This window comes from Apodemus sylvaticus, chromosome 3 (genome assembly GCF_947179515.1).
Source record: "Apodemus sylvaticus chromosome 3, mApoSyl1.1, whole genome shotgun sequence".
NCBI lineage: Eukaryota > Metazoa > Chordata > Mammalia > Rodentia > Muridae > Apodemus > Apodemus sylvaticus.
Window position 1 is genome coordinate 147,644,761 of NC_067474.1, and position 18,868 is coordinate 147,663,628.

Consider the following 18,868-nt stretch of genomic DNA (forward strand, 5'->3'; position numbering starts at 1 on the left):
ATCTAACCCAGCTGCAGCTGTACCGTACATGCCCCCATCACCGCCCCACACTGAGTCAGCTCCAACACGGGAGGCAGCCCGGGGGCAGCCCTCCTCACTGTCAGGCAGACAGATGGACAGCAGAACCTGCATGGGAAATTGAGAGTGACTCAGCCACCATGTCGAGAAACTGCACATGCACCACAGTCATGTGCTGCTAGACACGGTCAGCCCTGCGCTCCACACACACAGAGGCAGCTAGCGCTAGTACAGGTCGAGGACCACCAGAACCATCTGCCTCTGTCAGGCAGGGACTCGGACACCACAAGCAGACAGCACCAGAGGAATGGGCATTTAATTGTCTCCAGGATGCACCTAGGACGGGGATGCGGGGCATTTGGCAGAACTCTGGCTGATGGAAGCAACAGAAATGCTCATCAGACAGGGCCAGGCGGAGACGATGCCCGCAGTCTGGCTAGGGACAGCCAGCATCAGGGCTTAAGACAATCTCTGAGACCAGTTGCTGAATGAGGAATGTTGCCTCTGAAGGAAGAGGAGGCTACAGAAAGGGCCCCGGGTTTGCAGGGAGGGACTCCAAGGTCACAAGATTAGGAAGGACTAGGAGTTGGTTACAAGGCCTGGTGTAGAGCTGGGCAGTGACTGGCCATCCTGACTCAGGCAAGCTTCAGGAACTCCTGAAGTGTGTTCTGTTCCACGGCCTCCACGAAGAGTTCATAGTCCTGAGGGAGGGAGGGGGCAGTTCCAAGTCAAGATGCAGAGTACCCTAGTTGTTTGCCCAGGCCTGACCCTGGCTGCAGTCCTCCAACACCTCCCAGAACCCAAACCCCATACCCCACAGTAGTGGTTCCCGTTGACAATCTGAGGTGGGGTAGCTTTGGGGTTGCCAGCCAAGGCTCGCATCTCATCTCGAAGGGCGTTGTCCTGGGAGATGTCCACTAGCTGGTATTGGATCCTCTTCCCATCTAGGATGCGGGTCACCTCACTCTGCTGGGACTTGATCTAGGGGCGGAGGATTGACAGGGGCGGCAGGCAAGCTGACGGATTTATGGGTGTGAGCGACAGCTTCTGCCTCCTGCCCACTCTAGGGGAGGTTCTGGGCGCCAAGGGACGGGAAGAAGGGTCCAAGGATAGACAGGTAAACTCCGTGAGTTTCAGAGGGAGAAGACAGCCAAGTTCTGTGCATGACAGGGAAGCTGGACTCCGAGGGGCAGGCCCTACAAGACAGATCTCCCCCACAGCCTTACAGTGGAGAGGAAGCGGGTTGCGGCGGTCGGGGATGGTGCAAGAGAATGGATGGTCCTACGATGGGGATGAGCATGGCGGCTCATGCAGGGGACACCGACGGGCCCTCGGTGGAGGGGCTCAGGCTGGGCCCAGCCCCTGGACCAGACCTGGGAGGCCATGGCCCGCACCTCGCTGCCTCCATCGTGGGGGCGGCTCCCGGGCGCCGGTCGAGCACAGAGGCACGGCCCACCCCCTCCGGGCGCCGGCCCAGACACACACTTACTTCACGAGAGCCGGTGACCGACGTGCTGTAGACGCGCAGGCCACTCATGCTGCAGACAGGGGACACGGAGCAACTGAGGGACGGTGGGAGCGGCAGCTGCACGGCTAGGAACTACGCTGCCGCCGCGCTTGGGAGCGGTTTCCTTCCTGCTCCGCCCGCGTGTCACTGCTCTCGGGACCAATGAGCTGCGCAGGCGGGCAAGGCGGGGCCTGCACGACGCCGCCCTGCTCCGTGGCCCGGAGCCGGGAGGACCCCCGACCTCCCTCCGCAGCTGCCTCACTCCCCCACAAACCCCTCAGCCCTTCCTGACCTGGGGCTCCTGCCGGGGACCGGCTAAAAGGCAGGGAAGGCTGGGAAGGCAGGCGGGCCGGTTCAGCTGCGCGCTCTGCCCGGTTTCCCCGGGTGTACATTCAGTGGCCAAAGCAGCGCCACGCTGGTCCCCAGGAGGTCTCTCAAGAGAAGGCGGCTTGGAAGGCGGGTCAATTCTCAAGCTGGGGGTGGGGCAGTGCAGCCAAGACACTTTCTCTAAGTCACCTCTCCACTCAAACAGGCTCCGACAAGAAAGGGGTGGCGGCTGAAAGCCAGGGCGTGGGGGAGCGGCACACACCCTTCGGGAGGGGGCCAGATGGCGGGACAGCTTGCTAGTGTGTGGGGTCAAGGGCGAGTGCCACAACTCAGCCTGGCCCTTGGTAGAGATGCATAGCTGTTTTTGGGGTGATCCCAACTCAACTCTACATTGCAAATGACACCCCTCGGCTTTGAATATTAGGAATTCAGCTAATGAGGGAGTCCAGCACCCATCCCCACTGTGGCTCAAGCTGTTAGGCTCACTATAGCTCCCTCACGAGTAGACCTGGGGCCCAGGAAAGATACAACTCTGCTACCTGCTGAGGCTAACTGCCTATCTGCTTCTGGGAACGTCACTTCCTCAGTCACAGAAACCAGAAGCTGCTGTCCTCTGAGAGGTCTGCGACTTTGTAGTGACAACTCTCTGCGACAGAGACTTCATCTGCCTCTGCACGAAGCCCAAGTGGGAAGAGACCCAGGCTCCAATCTGGATCTGCCTAAAGTCATTTCAAATTGTCAAAGGGAGAGGTGGCAAGTGATGCGGGAGGCAACGGGAGACTGAAGTGTCTGTTAAATGTTTTATTCTGTAATCAAAATAGGCAATACAAACCAGTCGACATAACAAAGATTCATATAAATAACTTTATAAACTTTACGAAGAAAAATACCCGTGAGCATGGAAGCTGGGCTCCTGGTGACAGGGTGGAGACTAACCAGGAAGCTCTGCTTTTAGGAGGCAGCAGCCCAGAGGCTGAGGGGATAGTCAACTGGGTGTGGCTACTCTGAAAGGTAAGCCACTCCATAAATAAAACATAAACTTGTTAAAACACTTGTAAAGAGGCCCCCTTAGGCCCTGGAGGTCCAGGGTGCTTTGAACAGCCCAGAGGCTTAGCAGAAGTCCTGTCATGGCTGCCTCTGCACTCCCACAACTACTTTGCTCCTCATACATACAGGGCCCTTGGCTCCAAACTAGAGGAGGTTGAGGGCTGGCCCAACAACCAGGTAAAACTGAGACGATCCCTAAATTGGGAGGCAAGAAAAACCAGAAAGCTAAGGGTCAAAGCCCCTAGAGAAACACAAAACACCAGAAAACACTCAACACTTTTTTATCTTAGGTGCTCCGAATGCTCAGGGTCAGAGCATGAAAAGGAAATCCTCCTAACCCCAGACGAGAGGCACAATCAGAGGACCGGCTACAGACCCCAGCTTTAGGAAGGAGTGAGCAGCCACAGCTCCCTGTGGTCCTACGGGGGGACCACAGGGCAGCCACAGAGGAGTCTGGACTCCTAGAAGACCCAGGGGCCCCAAGCACATGCTGACATGCCCAAGGTTCTAGGGACAGACAAAGGGTAGCTAAGGAGAGTTTCCTGTAAAAGATGGCCTAGCAGGCAGGCTAAGGAGCCCTGCTTGGGCTACTGTCCCCAAGCCAGGAATCACAGTAGGGACTTTGCTGAGGGGTAGGTAACCCCGAGGCCTCTGTAGGAACTACAGCCCTGAGGAAGCAGGTACCCGAGAAAACCCAGAAAGCCAGCTGAGTTCCCAGGAAGACTGATACAAGGGGCCTGAGAATTCTTAGAAGGTTGCTACTCCCACTTTACCCTTTAGGCCTCTCTTAACAGAGCATCAGTAGGACCAAGGTATGGATAGGAATGAGCATGGATCCATCCTGGAGGATGGACGGAGGCCAGCAGCCTGTCTGTTTCTCATGCCACGTTAGAGCTGGGAACAACTCTTGTGAGGACTTTATCAGTTGAAATCTGCAAAAAGGTTAATTAGTAACTCAGCGTTTAAGAGTGAATTAACATAACAGGCAAAACATAACCCAATAAGGCAAAGCCAGAGTACGGCAAAACAGGCAGGTTTCTCACAACCCTGGCCCCAGATACAGGCTCTCCCCTCTGGGTGCAGCAGCAGAAGGCAGAACTGTCAGGGAAGGAACCTTCTGGGGAGGCTAGCAGCAGCCTAGGTTCCCCCTAGCACTCCTCACTGCGTCGCACAGTTTTCTCCCATGTCCTGGGCATATCTGTCTGACAGGCTGGTCCTTAAGTCCTCAATTTCATGGCGCAGCTGTTGAACCTCTTCTAGTTTCCTCCTGATCACATCTGGCTTCTGCAGATCTAGCTGCGTCCCTGGGTGCTGGGTGGCTGAGGAGGAGAGAATTTCAAGAGTGTCAGCAAATGAGGTGATTAAAACGTTCATGAAGAACAGGCAGACTGACAGCAGATCGGAACGCTCCTCACCTTGGCACGGCTTTCCCATCCTCTGAGGACTGAGCCAGGGCTTTGCATACACTAAGGTCTCTACTACAAGCTACAACCCCAAACTCAGGAGACCCTGGTTTCAATCTCTCCCTGCTACCCTGACAAAAGTGGCTACCAGGCAGCCTGATAACAGGCTGTAGGAGGAATAAAGGGGGCGAGGGAGACAGTAAGACTGCTAGTGGCCACTGGGTGTGTCCATAGCAAAGATAAGAGACCTGAAGAGCCAGAGCTGAAGGCATCTTGCTCTTGCTGTTTTAAGGACAGGACACTTTTACAGAACGAACCATGATTTGTTGCCTAAGGCTGGATTTCTGTTTTTCCTCCATGTCAGCACCCTGTGGGGAGGCCTGTTTAGGAAACGTTTACAGGACACTTACTTTGACAACCCCACAAAGCAGTCGCCAGGCCTATGCACCTGGCCCAGTTACAAGAGCAACCACACTGGGTGGGGAGACAAGGGGGTCCTTTGATGACTCACAGTGAATGCCTAGTAGTAGAGAGAGGTTAGGATTGTGGCCCTGGGCCCTCTGGGTCACAATGCTGCAGACAGCTTGCAGATCTTGTAGACAACTGGCCAGTTCCTGATGCAGCTCATACGCCAGCTGGGCCGCATCTGGTGAGGAGGCTAAGGACCCCGGCTGCGCCTGGCGCAAGTGCTCCTGCAGAGTCAGATTCTTCTCAATCAGGTCCTGGTTTTGCACTGAGAGCTAAGCAAACATGATAAACTGATTAAGACCCAGAGAGAGCCAGAGGAAATGTGTATTTTAATGTACACGGGGTGAATTTGTGTGGAAGAGAAATGGAGTCACAGACAATGTCTCTCTCCATTGCTACCCACACAGGCTTGGTGCCATGTTCCCAACCCCTTCCCTCTACAAATACTAGTTCCTGCTGTGTGTGTAGGCTGAACACAGGCCCTTAGGGATCCAGCACTGAAGAGGAAACTATTCCTCAGCAGGATCTGAGTCATCAGCCTCCAGGTTTCGGTCCAGGAACCAGAGAAGATGCTCCCACCCCTAGGAACTCTATCTGAAGCCAGTCCCTTGGCCAGCTCTGTTAGCCAGGCTATTAGAGACGGCTTACTGTGAACAGTGAAATCTGAGGAGACCCAGGTTTCAATCTCTCCCTGCCACCCTGACAAAAGTGGCCACCAGCCAGCCTGATAACAGGCTGTAGGAGGAATAAAGGGGGCGAGGGAGACAGTAAGACTGCTAGTGGCCACTGGGTGTGTGGATGACAAAGATAAGAGACCTGAAGAGCCAGAGCTGAAAGGCCTCCACCCCTTTTTTGAGACATGGTCACATGGCCCAGTTTGGCTTTAAACTTCTTCCTACATCGCTGAGGATGTCCTTGAACTTTTCATCCTCCTGTCTCCACCTCTTCCTAGTTGAGGGGTTACAAGTCTATCCCACGACCCCATTAGAGCTCAGGGCTTCCTGTATGCGAAGCAAGCATTCTACCAACGGAGCTGTACCCCAAGCCTTCTTTTGTTTGTTACAGGGTAGCCCTGGTTGGCCCAGAGCACACTATGGAAACCAGACTGGCTTTGAACTTGTGTCCTCTTGCCATCCTCCAGGGAGGTAAAGCTCTAGCACCACACTGCAGGTGCTCAGTGTAGTAGCCAGGCTTTCCTAGGCAGAGGCAGAGCAGCTACTTCTGTAAGGCTGTCTTTTCCTTCCCTCATCCTGCGAGTTTAACACAGCCACACCCCTGCCTCCACTCTCCACCCCTCCTGCACACTGGCCAAGGAGCAGTCCTAGCTCTGGGAGATGTCTTCCTAGACATTCCCACTTGGCCCACAGTGAGTAAGGTTCAGTGAGCCTGACTGAGACCCCTATTCACTCTGTGAGGACCACCAACTCCTCATTCATTTGGGGTTGTGTGTGTAGACTGGCTGGCCTTGTGCTCAGTCTCAGCTTCCAATTGCTGGGACTACATGTGTACAACCACACCCTAGTCATCAGCCCCCCCCCCCCATTTCACAAACCTGTGACTGCAAGAAGATTGGGGGGGGGGATCCTACTCTGAAAAGATTTTCTGGGTGATTATGACCACTCTCAGACAAGCCTAGGGCTTTTAACATGAAAGGAAAATACAGTGCTACTCCCCACGCCTTTGCTAAGAAGCTTCCATCCCTTCCATGCTCTCCGAAGGTAAAGCTGGGGTGACAGAGGGAGAGGTCAGATGCGGGGAGGCTCTGTGGACCCAGCCACTGCTCACCTCCTTCACGGCTGTGCGCATCTGCTGCAGAGCGGCCTCCCTCCGCTGGGCCTCCTCTCTCAATGCCTGGCTTATTCCTTCTTCTTGTGCCAGTTCTTGCTTTTGGTTCTAAAGACCACAAGGCAAGATGTTGTACAGAACACACAAGATAGCGAGTCTGACTTGCTTGCCGTCACCCCTCACCCAGGCTACACAATGCCATGCACCCGCCACACGGCTGCTCCCGCGGCCGACAGGAGCGGGGGGGGGGGGGGGGGGGCGCTCCCTTCCATTCTCAACGTGCTTCTCAATTTTCTCAATGCCGCCGCCTCTAACACAGTTCCTCATGTTGTGGGGACCCCAACCACAAAACTATCTTAATTTTTACTTCATAACTATAATTTTGCTAGTTATGAATCCTAATATAAATATTGGTGTTTTCCAACAGTCTTAGGCAACCCTGGTCAAAAGGTCCATCAACCTCAAAGAGGTTGCATTCCACAGGTTGAGACCCACTGATTAAAACCCACTCAGACACTAAAACCCTGGCATTTTAAATGCTCACTGGTGTGACTACTTCCTGACAAGAACTGAAACCGAGAACTACCCAGGCCCAGCCTAAGGGCGGGCCGCAGCCTGCAGCTTTCTCTGTGCATTTCAACAGGTTGGTGTGAAATCCTTTTATTTTTTGCATATGCACTGTGAGTGCTGCATGTGTGTTTTTGCACATGTGCAAGCAAACATGCCCATGTTCACTCTGTACGGAGGCCAGAGGCTGATGAGTCTTTTCGTGATTCCTCTTCCCCTCATATTTTGAGGAAAGGTCTTTTTTTGTTTGAGCCCAGTGCTGACTAGTCAGCTAGTCTAGCTACACAGTTTGCTCCAGGGATCCTGCATCTGGCTCTGACTCCCAGCACTGGATTCCGAGTGGGTTGCCATATCCACCCAGCATTTACACGGGTGCTGGGGTCTGAACTCTGGTCCTGACACACAGGAAAGTGCTTTCCCCACTAATTCACATGCCTATGTAAAACCTTTCAGAGTTAAAAAAATCTGAGTTTATTTCACTCAAGATTTCTCAGAGAATGAATTAACGAGCACTCCTGTGGCCGACAATAGGGAGCAGGGGTTGGTTATCCTTGGCTGGAGGGACCATGTGCTCAAGGCTGCTGTTCCGTAAGCTCCTCCTCCTGTTGGTCACTGATTCCTTCTAGATATTTCTTCCATTTGTCTCCTCTGTCACCAGGTCTTACACCACATTCCCCCAACACCTCACTAGACTGCCTGCTGCCTCTTTAGGCTGCCTGTCTTCTCCCTGAGCAGGAACTGTAACCCTTCGCATCCCACACTACAATCAGTGTCCTAATAAGACTCACATCACCCACTAAAGATTGAAAGTTAACATGGTAGGGGCTGAAGAGACAGCTCAGTTAAAAGCACTTGCTGTTCTTACAGAGGACCTGGGTTTGATTCCCAGCACACATGGGTCGGAAGCCAGCTAGAAAAGGGTAAGAAATGTCAAGTGAGTTTCCTGGAGATGGCCCACTGTTTTTCTTGGCTTGTGATGAGTGAGCTCTGATATGCAAGGTTACCAGAGACTTCATCCCAGGATTGCTTCTTGCTGATGACATGACTTTCCTGTCACTATTACATAGCCTAATGATTCCTGGGCATTAGCCCACCCTATTGGGTATATTTTTTGCAAATCAACATGAAGATGTATTCTCATAAAGTAAGGCTGTGTAGACTAATTGATGATTTCATAATTTCTGGTAATGATTTTATAAAATTCTTATACTGATACAAGTAATCTCAAGTCCTCTATGAAATAAAGCTACAAACAGAGCTCTGTAAACCTTCGCTTGTCACGGGCTAAGTGCAGTAGGAGAAGAAAGCAGGCTTGGTCCTTTTGGATTGTGGGAAGCAAAGGTAGACCCAATGTACTAACCTGTGGATCCACCAGGATTTTAACATAAAATTTCTAACATAAAATAGTTGATAAATTTAGGATGCTACATTCTGTTGATTCTTTAAAAAGCAAGCAAGCAAGCAAGCAAGCAAGCAAGCAAGCAGGCTTGGAACACATTTTGATCAAGGAAAAACTTTCATTTTAAGTCTGGTTCAAGGATGAAGCCACAGGTGTGACAAAGTAAGGCCATGTGGAACTGTTGTTTTGAATTTATACTGCACTTATGGATAGAAACACTGCTTTGAACTTACTATCAACATCCTCTGTAACTCCCCTTTTGTGTAGTCTTTCATCTATGAGGTAATTTTATAAAGAACTTTTGTCTAAGAAGATATAAGAAGGCCAGAGAGAAGAAAAAAAAGTATGGCATTTGGGACTCAGCCCCATCCACCTAATGTGTGTGTGTGTGTGTGTGACAGAGAGAGAGAGAGAGAGAGAGAGAGAGAGAGAGAGAGAGAGAGAGAGAGAGAGAGAGAGAGAGACTGTAGGTCTGTCTAGATATACATGTGTAGGTATAATGTGAATGTATATATGAACACCGATGGAATTGTTGAGACAGGTGGTCATGCCCAGTCAAAGTGTGTGTGTCTGTATGTGTCTATGTGTACACTTAGATTCTCTCTTTCTTCCTCTTCTCTTCTCTATGGTTTATAAAGAGTTAACAAACTCCAAACCTCTCTCCTGGCCATGGAGGGAGGGGCCCTTGAGACAGAGAGAAACTAAGTTTTTTTTCTTTTCTTTTCTTTTCTTTTTTTTGGTTTTTCGAGACAGGGTTTCTCTGTGTAGCCCTTGCTGTCCTGGAACTCACTTTGTAGACCAGGCTGGCCTCGAACTCAGAGATCCATCTGCCTCTGCCTCCCAAGTGCTGGGATTAAAGGCGTGTGCCAACACCGCCTGGCCTAAGTTTTTTTTCTAATTTCCCTGCTGCTATAAGTTGGAGTCAAGTTATCAGAAACCAGAGGCTTTTGGCTTTAGAATAGCAGAGTTAAAGGGAGAGAAGAATTACTGAATATAAGCTGGCTACAAAACAGCAAGGAGTTACAGAATTGTCACAGATAAAGCAACTTTGGGCTCACTCGCAGACTCCATACAGCTCTGCTACCTTCCTGGGGAAGCTGGGTGCCAGGATAAGCCCTCAGCACACATGGAAACTACAGTTCAGGGAACAGACATCCCTTCTGACCTCTGCGGGCTCCAGAAACATATGTGGAACACATAAACAGAACAGACACATACACAGAACACACATATACACACAGGCAAAATAAAATAGAAAAATAAAAATAGATGCTAACACTGTAGGCTAGAGAATGCCTTCCTGTAATCTCTTATGCTCAGCTCTCCGCTTAATTCAACCTAGACACAGACTGCATAAGGATGTTCTGGTCAATGGTGACTGCAGAAGGCAATGACGCCTGCCAGATACAATCTAGTGATGAAGTGTCTTAGTAGTCCACTCTGTGATGCTCACAAAGACATCTAACTGCACATTTCTCAAAATGTCTCCTCACTGGTAAGCAGTACCTGCTGTAGCTCAACAGTATCAAAGTGGCTGCAGGTTCACTGTTTAAACTGTGGGGTTTCACACTGACGCTCCTCCCATAGGATTCTGGTACCATCCTAGTCAGCTCCTCTTTGCCTGGCAAATTCCTTGTCATCATCCTCAGGATCTTCAGAACTTTGTCCCTGACCTCCCCTCCTCCCACTGACTCTCCTGAATTCACCCCACCCCCACCCCAAGGTGATATGAGCCCTCGGTCAGAAAGCTGTTATCATATCTGTCATCTCAACAAGACTGCAGGCTCAGAAGCACTGTTTCCTTCTTGTATAGCAAACAAGAAGCAAATAATAAGGCCGAGAAGAGGATGAGACGTGAAGCTGAAGGCTAAGCTTGCGCTCACCTGGACTTGGGAGTGCAGCTGCTCCATCTTCAGCTGTTGCCTCTCCACGATCTGGAAGGCAAAGTTATCAAGAAAGGCTACAAAGCACAAGGCTAAGGTTTCGATCCAAGAATGTCTATAGCCCATTATGAGACCAGGGTGAGAACTGGTTGGCACAACCTATAGAAATCTAACTCAGACTCCTGGTCTTCACTGACTGTACTCTGGTCATAATAGAGGTTTACAGAGGAATGCACTAGATCTAATGATTACAGGTCAGTGGAAGGAACTCCACTAAAGTACAGATGTTCTTTATTTGAACCTATCCTGGGCTACCTATAATGGGTATGGGATTAGAGCTTTGGTTACAGTGACTATTCCAGGAGAGACTCTAAACAGTATCAGCTTTCTGTGTCTCAAGAGTTCACAGTCTCTGAACCATTTCTGGCTGTTTTTTGCTGGCCTGTCTCACAGCAGGTTACTGGATCTCTATTATTTGCTGAGTAGAGAAACTGAGCCAGCTTCCCAGTGCTAACATTTTGATGAATATTAGCAGTTTCTCCAGGACCTGAACCACGGCCACAGTACACACCACTCTGGTTCATTTGATGAGCATGGTGTCCCTAACTTTTGTGTATATTCTTGATAGGCAATCTACCTGTGATAAGATGAATATCTAAAATGTAAATTTACCACACAAGGCTGACTTCTCAGAAGAGAGAAAAACTCTTTCGCAGAAGACCCTGGGTAGCTTAGGACCAGGAACTCCTGGTTCCTTCCCAATACACAATCTCTTCTTCCCTCCCGCCTGCCCAGAGCAGACTCAGAAACCCTAGTCACCTTTCGGAGGGAATCACATTCCTTCTGCTGGGATTCCATTTCCACTTTGAGGCTTTCTCCACTGGCTTCCTCCATAGACTGTTTATCTTGAAAGCTGAAAGACAATTTCTTCTTCTAGAACTATGAAATCAGAACCATTGAGGCTTTTGTTTTTAAATTTTATTAATTTAATGTATGAATGCTCTGCTTCATACACATTCCTGTGCCAGATCCCATTACAGATGGTTGTGAGCCACCATGTGGTTGCTGGGAATTGAACTCAGGACCTCTGGAAGAGCAGAGCTATCTCCCCAGCCCCCATTGTGGCTTTTAACTCTTGATTCTGCTATTTTCTATGTCTTTGAAGCAAAACATTATTCCTTTACCCACAGCTGAGGAGTGTGTGATACAGGGTGCCCCTGACAGATGATACTCAAATTCAGTTTTCTTTATCAGGAGCCAGAACCTATCTGCACAATATATCAACTCTGTATTTGCCAAAAGCTCTTGTATTGCTTTCATATTAAAAAATAAAATTTGAGCTGGATGGTGGTAGTACATGTCTTTAACCCTATCACTTGGGAGTCAGAGGCAGGTGGATCTCTGTGAGTTGGAGGCCAGCCTGGTCTACAAAGTGAGTTCCAATACATTCAGGGCTACATAGAGAAATCCTGTCTCAAAAAGCAAAATCAAAAGCAAAGTTAAAAAAACTTAAAGTCAGGCAGTGGTGGTGCACGCCTTTAATCCCAGCACTTGGGGAGGCAGAGAGGCAGAAAGGCAGAAAGGCAGAGAGGCAGAGAGGCAGAGAGGCAGAGGCAGGTAGATTTCTGAGTTCCAGGCCAGCCTGGTCTACAGAGTGAGTTCCAAGACAGCCAGGGCTACACAGAGAAACCCTGTCTGGAAAAACCAAAAAACAAACAAACAAAAAATGAAAAAAAATAACTGAAAACTGGACAAGTACTCTCTTAGATGAGCATGGTGGTATATACCTGAAACTCTAGCATATCCTGGAAAACAGAGGAAACAGGGACTTGCTGGACTTCACAGCAAGTATTAAGACAAGCTACAAGACCCTGTCACAAAACAAAACACATCTCTTTTTTCTCTCGATGCATATTATATAAGGCAGAGCCAGCTTTGTCCCTGTCCTAAGTTATCTTTAATGGTCAACTTAGAATCATCTTAGGGGAACTCATTTTGAGATACCCTCAAAGCCTTGACTAAAGAATTTTCTAGATCAGATTGTCTATGGGAAGGAACCATTTCTAGTCAGATGGTCTCAGACTGCATAAGAAATCTAGCTTGGGGGGCATGGGATAGGGGGTTTTCGTAGGGGAAATCAGGAAAGGGGATAACATTTGAAATATAAATAAAGAAAATATCTAATAAAAAAGAAAGAAAAAAGAAAGAAAGAACTCTAGCTTGGCTGGAGACATGTTTTAGCCAGTGGAAAGCACAGTGTTCTTGCAGAGGACCTGTGTTTACTGGCAGCTCACAAACACTCCAGCTCCAAGAGGTTCTGATGTCTCTACAGGTATCTGCCCTCATGGACATATACCAACACACAGATACACATACGTAAATACAAATAAGACCTTTAAAAAAAGTTAGCTAAGCATGAGCCTATGTTTGAGCCAGGAGGCAGATTTCCCTGAGGGTCCTTGCCTTCCCCCAATGATGGATTGTAAACTGAAGTGTAAGATGAAATACACCTTTTCTCCCCCTATATTGCTTAGTCAGTATATTTTTACCATAGCAACAAAGATGAAACTACAACAATCCTCCAACTCTGGTTTCCACCAATGACTCCTCCAACTGGCTCCTCAAAACTATTTCTAGCATAATTCATCATAGAGATAAACAAGAGTGTCACTGTACCTGACAAAGAATGAGCAATCCAATCTACCCATTGGAAACAGTCATTCCAAGAGGCTGCTGAAATACATCCATCCTTTTCAGAAAGTGTTATTAACACCCAAGATGCACCAGAGGGTACTATAGCCTCTTCTTTTGTTCTCAGAGACTACCTACCCTAGCAATCAAAAACAATTCTGAGGACTGGGAGTGGTGACTGACATCTTTGATCCTAACACGTGGGGTGCAGAGGCAGGTGGGTTGAGGCCAGCCAAGGTTACAGAGTAAGACTTTGTCTCAACACCCTGTCCCCCACTAAAAACAAACAAAAAAGGCTAGAGAGATGGCTCAGTGGTTAAAAGCACTGACTGCTCTTTCAGAGGTCTTGAATTCCCAGGAACCACATGGTGGCTCACTAGCATGTGTAATGGGCTCGATGCTCTCTTCTGGTACAGTGTACTCGTATAAATAAAATAAATCAGTCTGTACAAACAAATGCCTCTCAAATAAATTCTGAGCTGATAAGAAAGACAGATGCATGTTCCCAGTAGCCATCACCGTATAGACTCACAATGTGGATAATCCCTAGGCCTTAGCACCAAGATTCGCGTCTGAAAATACACGTGATTTCATTTCCTACTTAACAAACTATTTTCATTGTTTTGAGACAGTCCTTAACTGGCCTAGAATTATGTAGAATAGGCTGGCCTTGAACTCATAAAGATCTGTTTGCCTCTGTCTCCCAAGTGCAACTGCTTTCATTAGTGTGCACTACCATGTTAGGCTCTCAAGGATTGTCTGAAGCACTGAGATGGGTTCTCCCAATCACACTATAATAAATCCCCCACTACACTACAAAGATAAATTCCCAGCTCATATGTAACTTTCAATTCAAAGGAAACAAAGCTCTTAGAAGAAAGTGGTTTTCACATTCACTAGAAATGAACACCGTTAAACATGCAAGAGTTAACACTGCACCAGAACCAAATGCCCTCCTCCTCCTCCCTCCAAGTACACAGGGCATTACCTCTGTCTAGCAGAGGAGAATTCTGCTTCTCTTTGTCTCAGACTTTCCAGCTGGGCCTCCTTCTCTCTGCAGGCTGCCTGAGTGTCCTCCAGCACAGTCTCCAGCTCAGCCACTCTCTCTTGCAGTTCTGTGTTCTTTAACTCAGCATCCTTAAGCTAGGAGACAGGACCTGGTGCTTAGTCAAGAAAGAATGAGTAGCTATCTCAACATCTGAAGCTCTAAAGCTGGGTGTGGTGGCACATGCCTTTAATCCCAGAAAGAGGCAGGTGACTTCGGTGAGTTCAAGCCAGTCTGCTGTACATGGTGAGTCCTAGACCAGCCAGGGCTTTTCTATGACAACTTCTTTTTCTCGGAAACAAACCAAGTTGGGCAGGCCTTTAATCCCAGTGCTCAGGAGGCTGAGGCAGGTAATCTCTTTCAGTTTGAGGCCAGTCTATTTTACATAGTGAGTTCTAGGATAGCTAGGAAAACATAGAGAGACTGTGTCTCAATTGAAAACTAAAATGCATCCCGTTGTAATCTAGCAGACAAGACTCCTTTGGGATAGTCCTTTCAAGAACTCAGGGATAACTAGACCATCCCCTCACCTTGCCACTCCCTGCTTACTCTGGAATAGCCAGAGATTGTTACTACCTGCTCGGTCTGTTTCTGATGATCTTCTAGGGTGGGCAGGTCAGCTAGATAGCGCTCCAAGGTTTCAATACGCTGCTGTTTCTCCCGGTTCTGCTCCGATTCCTTCTGGCATTTCTTTTTCAAATTATTGATATGTTTATCACGACCTTTGACCTAGTAAAAGAAACATCATGTCTGTTTTATTTATTTCTTTAAGGCTATGAACATTTTTCACTGACTACTGCCTCTACCCTTGATCAGCAAGTGAGAGGCAGATCTACTTTAAAATAGTTTCTAAAGTAAACTAATTGAAGAAATTGCCAGAAATCCTCCGGTGGAGAACCATAAAGTTGTAATGACTGTGTCTTTAATTGAAAGAGAGATAAAAGCATAAAGGGTTGATAGCACAAGTGAATTAAGCATCTTTCATTCAAAAAGGCTGTTTTCAGAAATCTTGAGTTGGGCGGTGGTGGGGCACACCTGTAATCCCAGCACTTGGGAGGCAGAGGCAAGGCGGATTTCTGAGTTCGAGGCCAGCCTGGTCTACAGAGGGAGTTCCAGGACAGCCAGGGCTACACAAAGAAACCCTGTCTCAAAACAAACAAGCAAACAAACAAACAAACAAAAAAGAAAGAAAGAAAGAAATCTTGAACCTGACGGATGGATATAGCAAAAGAATCAAAATCCCTTAAATAAAAATTTAACTTTAGCCGGGCAGTGGTGGCGCACACCTCTAATCCCAGCTCTTGGGAGGTAGAGGCAGGCAGATTTCTGAGTTTGAGGCCAGCCTGGTCTACAGAATGAGTTCCAGGACAGTCAGGGCTACACAGAGAAACCCTGTCTCGGAAAACCAAATCAAACCAAACCAAACTATTATTAACAAAACAAAACAAAAACCAAACTGATATCTAGGCTGGAGAGATGACTTGCAGAGGACCCAAGTTCTATTCCCAGCACTGTCATAGTGGCTCAAAACTACCTATATGTCCAATTTAAGGGGGGTTGGTACTCTCTTCTGGGGTTTGGTACCTTCTTCTGGGTCCCAAGAGCACTGCATTAACATGGCACACTGACATATTTGTAGGCAAAACAATGGTACGCATTAAAGACAAACTGTGGCACAGATGTGCTCTTAATTGCTAATCCATCTCTACTGCCCCTTTATTTTTACTTTTTAGTAATAGTTGCCTTAGTTAGCCTAGAACTTGCTATACAGACTAGGCTGGCCACAAGCTCACAGAACTATGTCTGCCTCAGCCTCCTGAGTGCTAGGATTAAAGCCACGTACCACTGTGCCTGACATATCCCCCTTTTAAATGATTACTGTGTCTGTATATGGTATGTGTGAGGGTGGCACACATGTGGAGGTCAAAGGAGAACTCTCAGGAGCTGGTTTTCTTCTTCCATTGCTGGAATTTTTAAGAAGACAGTAGTTTTTAGAATATTTATTTTATGTATATGAATACACTGTAGCCATCTTCAGACACATCAGAAGAGGGCACTGGATCCCATTACAGAGGGTTGTGAGCCACCACGTGGTTGCTGGGAATTGAACTCAGGACCTCTGGAAGAGCAGTCAGTGCTCTTAAACCCTGGGCTCTCTCCTGCCCATTGTGGGAATTTTTTAGCAGAAAGTCTTATGCACTGACTTAATAGGATCGAGAACCATTGAGGAGATAATGATGACCTGAGTTCAATTCCCAGGACCCACACAATGAAAGGAGAGAGTACCAGCTCCACAGAACCCTCTGTGTACTTGCCCCACATGAACAAGTGGAGTTTAAAGAAAGAAGCACTGGCTGGGTGGTGGTGGCCACTACTGAGGAGACTGAGGCCGACCTGATCTACAGAGTCAGTTCCAGGACTCTACAGTGCTACACAGAGAGACCTTGCTTCAAAAAACAAACAAAACAAAAACAAACAGAGCAGCCCTGTTGGAACTGAACTTTATACAAGTAGGCTAGGGTTCAATTAGTCTCCCAAGAATACTTTTGGAGAAGGCTATGAGAACCAACAGAAACCCACAGTTTTAAAGACCTTCCCCAATGGTGACAAATTTTCTCCTAAGGAGTTCTAAGAGCACTGACAAACCCACAATCTAGCTACAAGTATGAAAACTTTCTCTACTTTTCAGCAGGATGAAGAGATAGCAGACTGAATGGAGTTAGGTTTACCCCAGGCACTGGAACCTCTGCTACATGCCATCTATTACATCTGTGCCCAGGCAGCACAACAGAACCGGGGCTGGTGAGGGATTGTACAACTCTCCCTGACTGGAGCAATCTTGTAGAAATGAAGTAGAGAAGTAGAGTTCCATCTCTGACTGGCCCTGTGTGAGAGGCCAGTGAAGTCTCACCTAACTGCTTCTCTTGGTTGGGGAACAGACTAGAAGCAGGAGAGACTATTTGGCAGAGAGGGCTGACTCCCAACTCTCCTGTGGTTTAGAGAGCCATCAGCTTCTCAGCTCACCCTTTCCTCCTGTTTCTTCCCCTCCTCTGAATGCTTCTGTAGTGTCACTTTGAGAGACTCCCTGATGAGCTGAATTTCAACTTCTGAAGCGGAGAGTTTCTTTTCAAGCTCCATCTTCTCTTTGCTCAGGGCTTCTGTCTTCTGTGCAAACTGTGCCCGTAAGAAAGTGTTCTCTCGCTGCAACTCCTGCCAAAAACATTCTTAATACATAACTGGTTCCTGTAATTACGCATTCCCACCATACTCTCGGCCAAGTGTCATCCTTCTCCAGTGATTTCTATAGTCATTGCTTCTTCTCTAGGACCAAGAGAGTCAGGACCACTCTCACTCCCTGAATTTGTGAAGCTTTGGAACCCTACTCATGGGCCCACTGAATCAGAAATGCTTGGAACAGACCCTGGTCATCTGTGCTGTGGTAAGCACTCCAAGTGTCTCAGATGTGTACTCAAATATGAGAACCACTGTTTTAACAGCAATACTGGGGGCGGGAGAAATGGCTCAGTGGTAAAAGCACTGGCTGCTCTCTCTGAAAACCCCAATTCAGTACCACCACCCAAATGGCAACTAACAATCACCTATAATTCTGGTTCCACGGGATCTGAAGCCCCCTTCTGACATCCATGAACACCAAGCACACACATAGTACACAGTCATACATGTAGGCAAAATACCCATACACATAAAAATAGAAATAAGATTAAATCAAAACAAAAGCCACAGCAATACCCAAGGAGACCCAGCACTGAGGAGGGACCATAAACAAACATCCCAAGACTCAGGCTGGAAGCCTGACTCCCTCCCTCTCCTCATCCTTGTTCTCATCAGTAAAGTAGGTGATATTCTGATGCTATTGGATTGAATAGGCCCTCTTTTTGGTTTTTTCAAGACAGGGTTTCTCTTTGTAGCCCTGGCTGTCCTGGAACTTACTCTGTAGACCAGGCTGGCCTCAAACTCTGAAATCCGCCTGCCTCTGCCTCCCAAGTGCTGGGATTACAGGCATGCACCACCACTGCCCAGCTAAAGATTTATTTATTATATTATGTGAGTACTCAGTACACTGTCACTTTCTTCAGAAACACCAGAATAGGGCATCAGATCCTGTTACAGATGGTTATGAGCCACCATGTGGTGGATGGGAATTGAACTCAGGAACTCTAGAAGAGCAGTCAGAGCTCTTAACCACTGAGCCATCTCTCCAGCCCTGAACAGGCCTTAATACCATATTCTGATATTCATCACTCAAAAGCACAAATTGCACAATCTTGGTTTACAAAGCAGATTCCTTCTCAATCCTAATGGACAGTGACCCCAGTTAAGAAAATGGTTTTCTCGAAGCTGTTCCTAGATACAAAGGAATACAAATGGGAAGAGCTCTAAACCTCCCACTGCCTCAGCTACTCTATCTGGCCAGGCTGCCAGATTAAGACTTCTAAGAATGCAGGCCAGTAGTGGTGTGCACCTTTGATACCAGCACTCAGGAGGCAAAGGCAGGCAGATCTCTGAGTTTGAGGTTGCCCTGGTCTACAGATCGAATTCCAGGACAGCCAGGGCTCCACAGAGAAAACATGTCTCAAAAATCCAAAAAGAAAAGAAAAACAAACAAAAGAGTTCTATCAGGTTGTAGAGATGGCTCAGCGGTAAGAGTACTGGATGCTCTTCCAGAGGACCTAGGTTTGATTCTTGCATCCATGTAACAGTTTACAA

At 48.0% G+C, this 18,868-nt stretch overlaps 2 protein-coding genes across 2 annotated transcripts in view; both read right to left on the reverse strand.

The window, feature by feature from the left end:
* Positions 1-317: 317 nt before the first annotated feature.
* On the reverse strand, positions 318-1,600 carry Sh3bgrl3 (SH3 domain binding glutamate rich protein like 3). Its single transcript, XM_052177676.1, has 3 exons — positions 1,508-1,600; positions 832-999; positions 318-719 (listed from the first exon to the last, which is right to left on the reverse strand). Exons 1-3 carry the CDS (start codon positions 1,553-1,555, stop codon positions 654-656), a joined length of 282 nt encoding a protein of 93 aa, XP_052033636.1. The 5' UTR covers positions 1,556-1,600; the 3' UTR covers positions 318-653.
* Cep85 (centrosomal protein 85) overlaps positions 318-18,868 on the reverse strand; it is a 44,226-nt gene continuing 25,675 nt past the window's right edge. The window contains exons 7-15 of the mRNA XM_052177675.1: positions 17,165-17,350; positions 14,717-14,869; positions 14,084-14,238; positions 11,224-11,317; positions 10,405-10,455; positions 6,556-6,663; positions 4,814-5,042; positions 1,508-4,218; positions 318-719 (exon numbers count right to left, since the gene is read on the reverse strand). Coding sequence (XP_052033635.1) covers positions 4,058-4,218; positions 4,814-5,042; positions 6,556-6,663; positions 10,405-10,455; positions 11,224-11,317; positions 14,084-14,238; positions 14,717-14,869; positions 17,165-17,350 — 1,137 coding nt within the window. The 3' untranslated portion in view covers positions 318-719; positions 1,508-4,057. The remainder of the gene's footprint in view (positions 720-1,507; positions 4,219-4,813; positions 5,043-6,555; positions 6,664-10,404; positions 10,456-11,223; positions 11,318-14,083; positions 14,239-14,716; positions 14,870-17,164; positions 17,351-18,868) is intronic.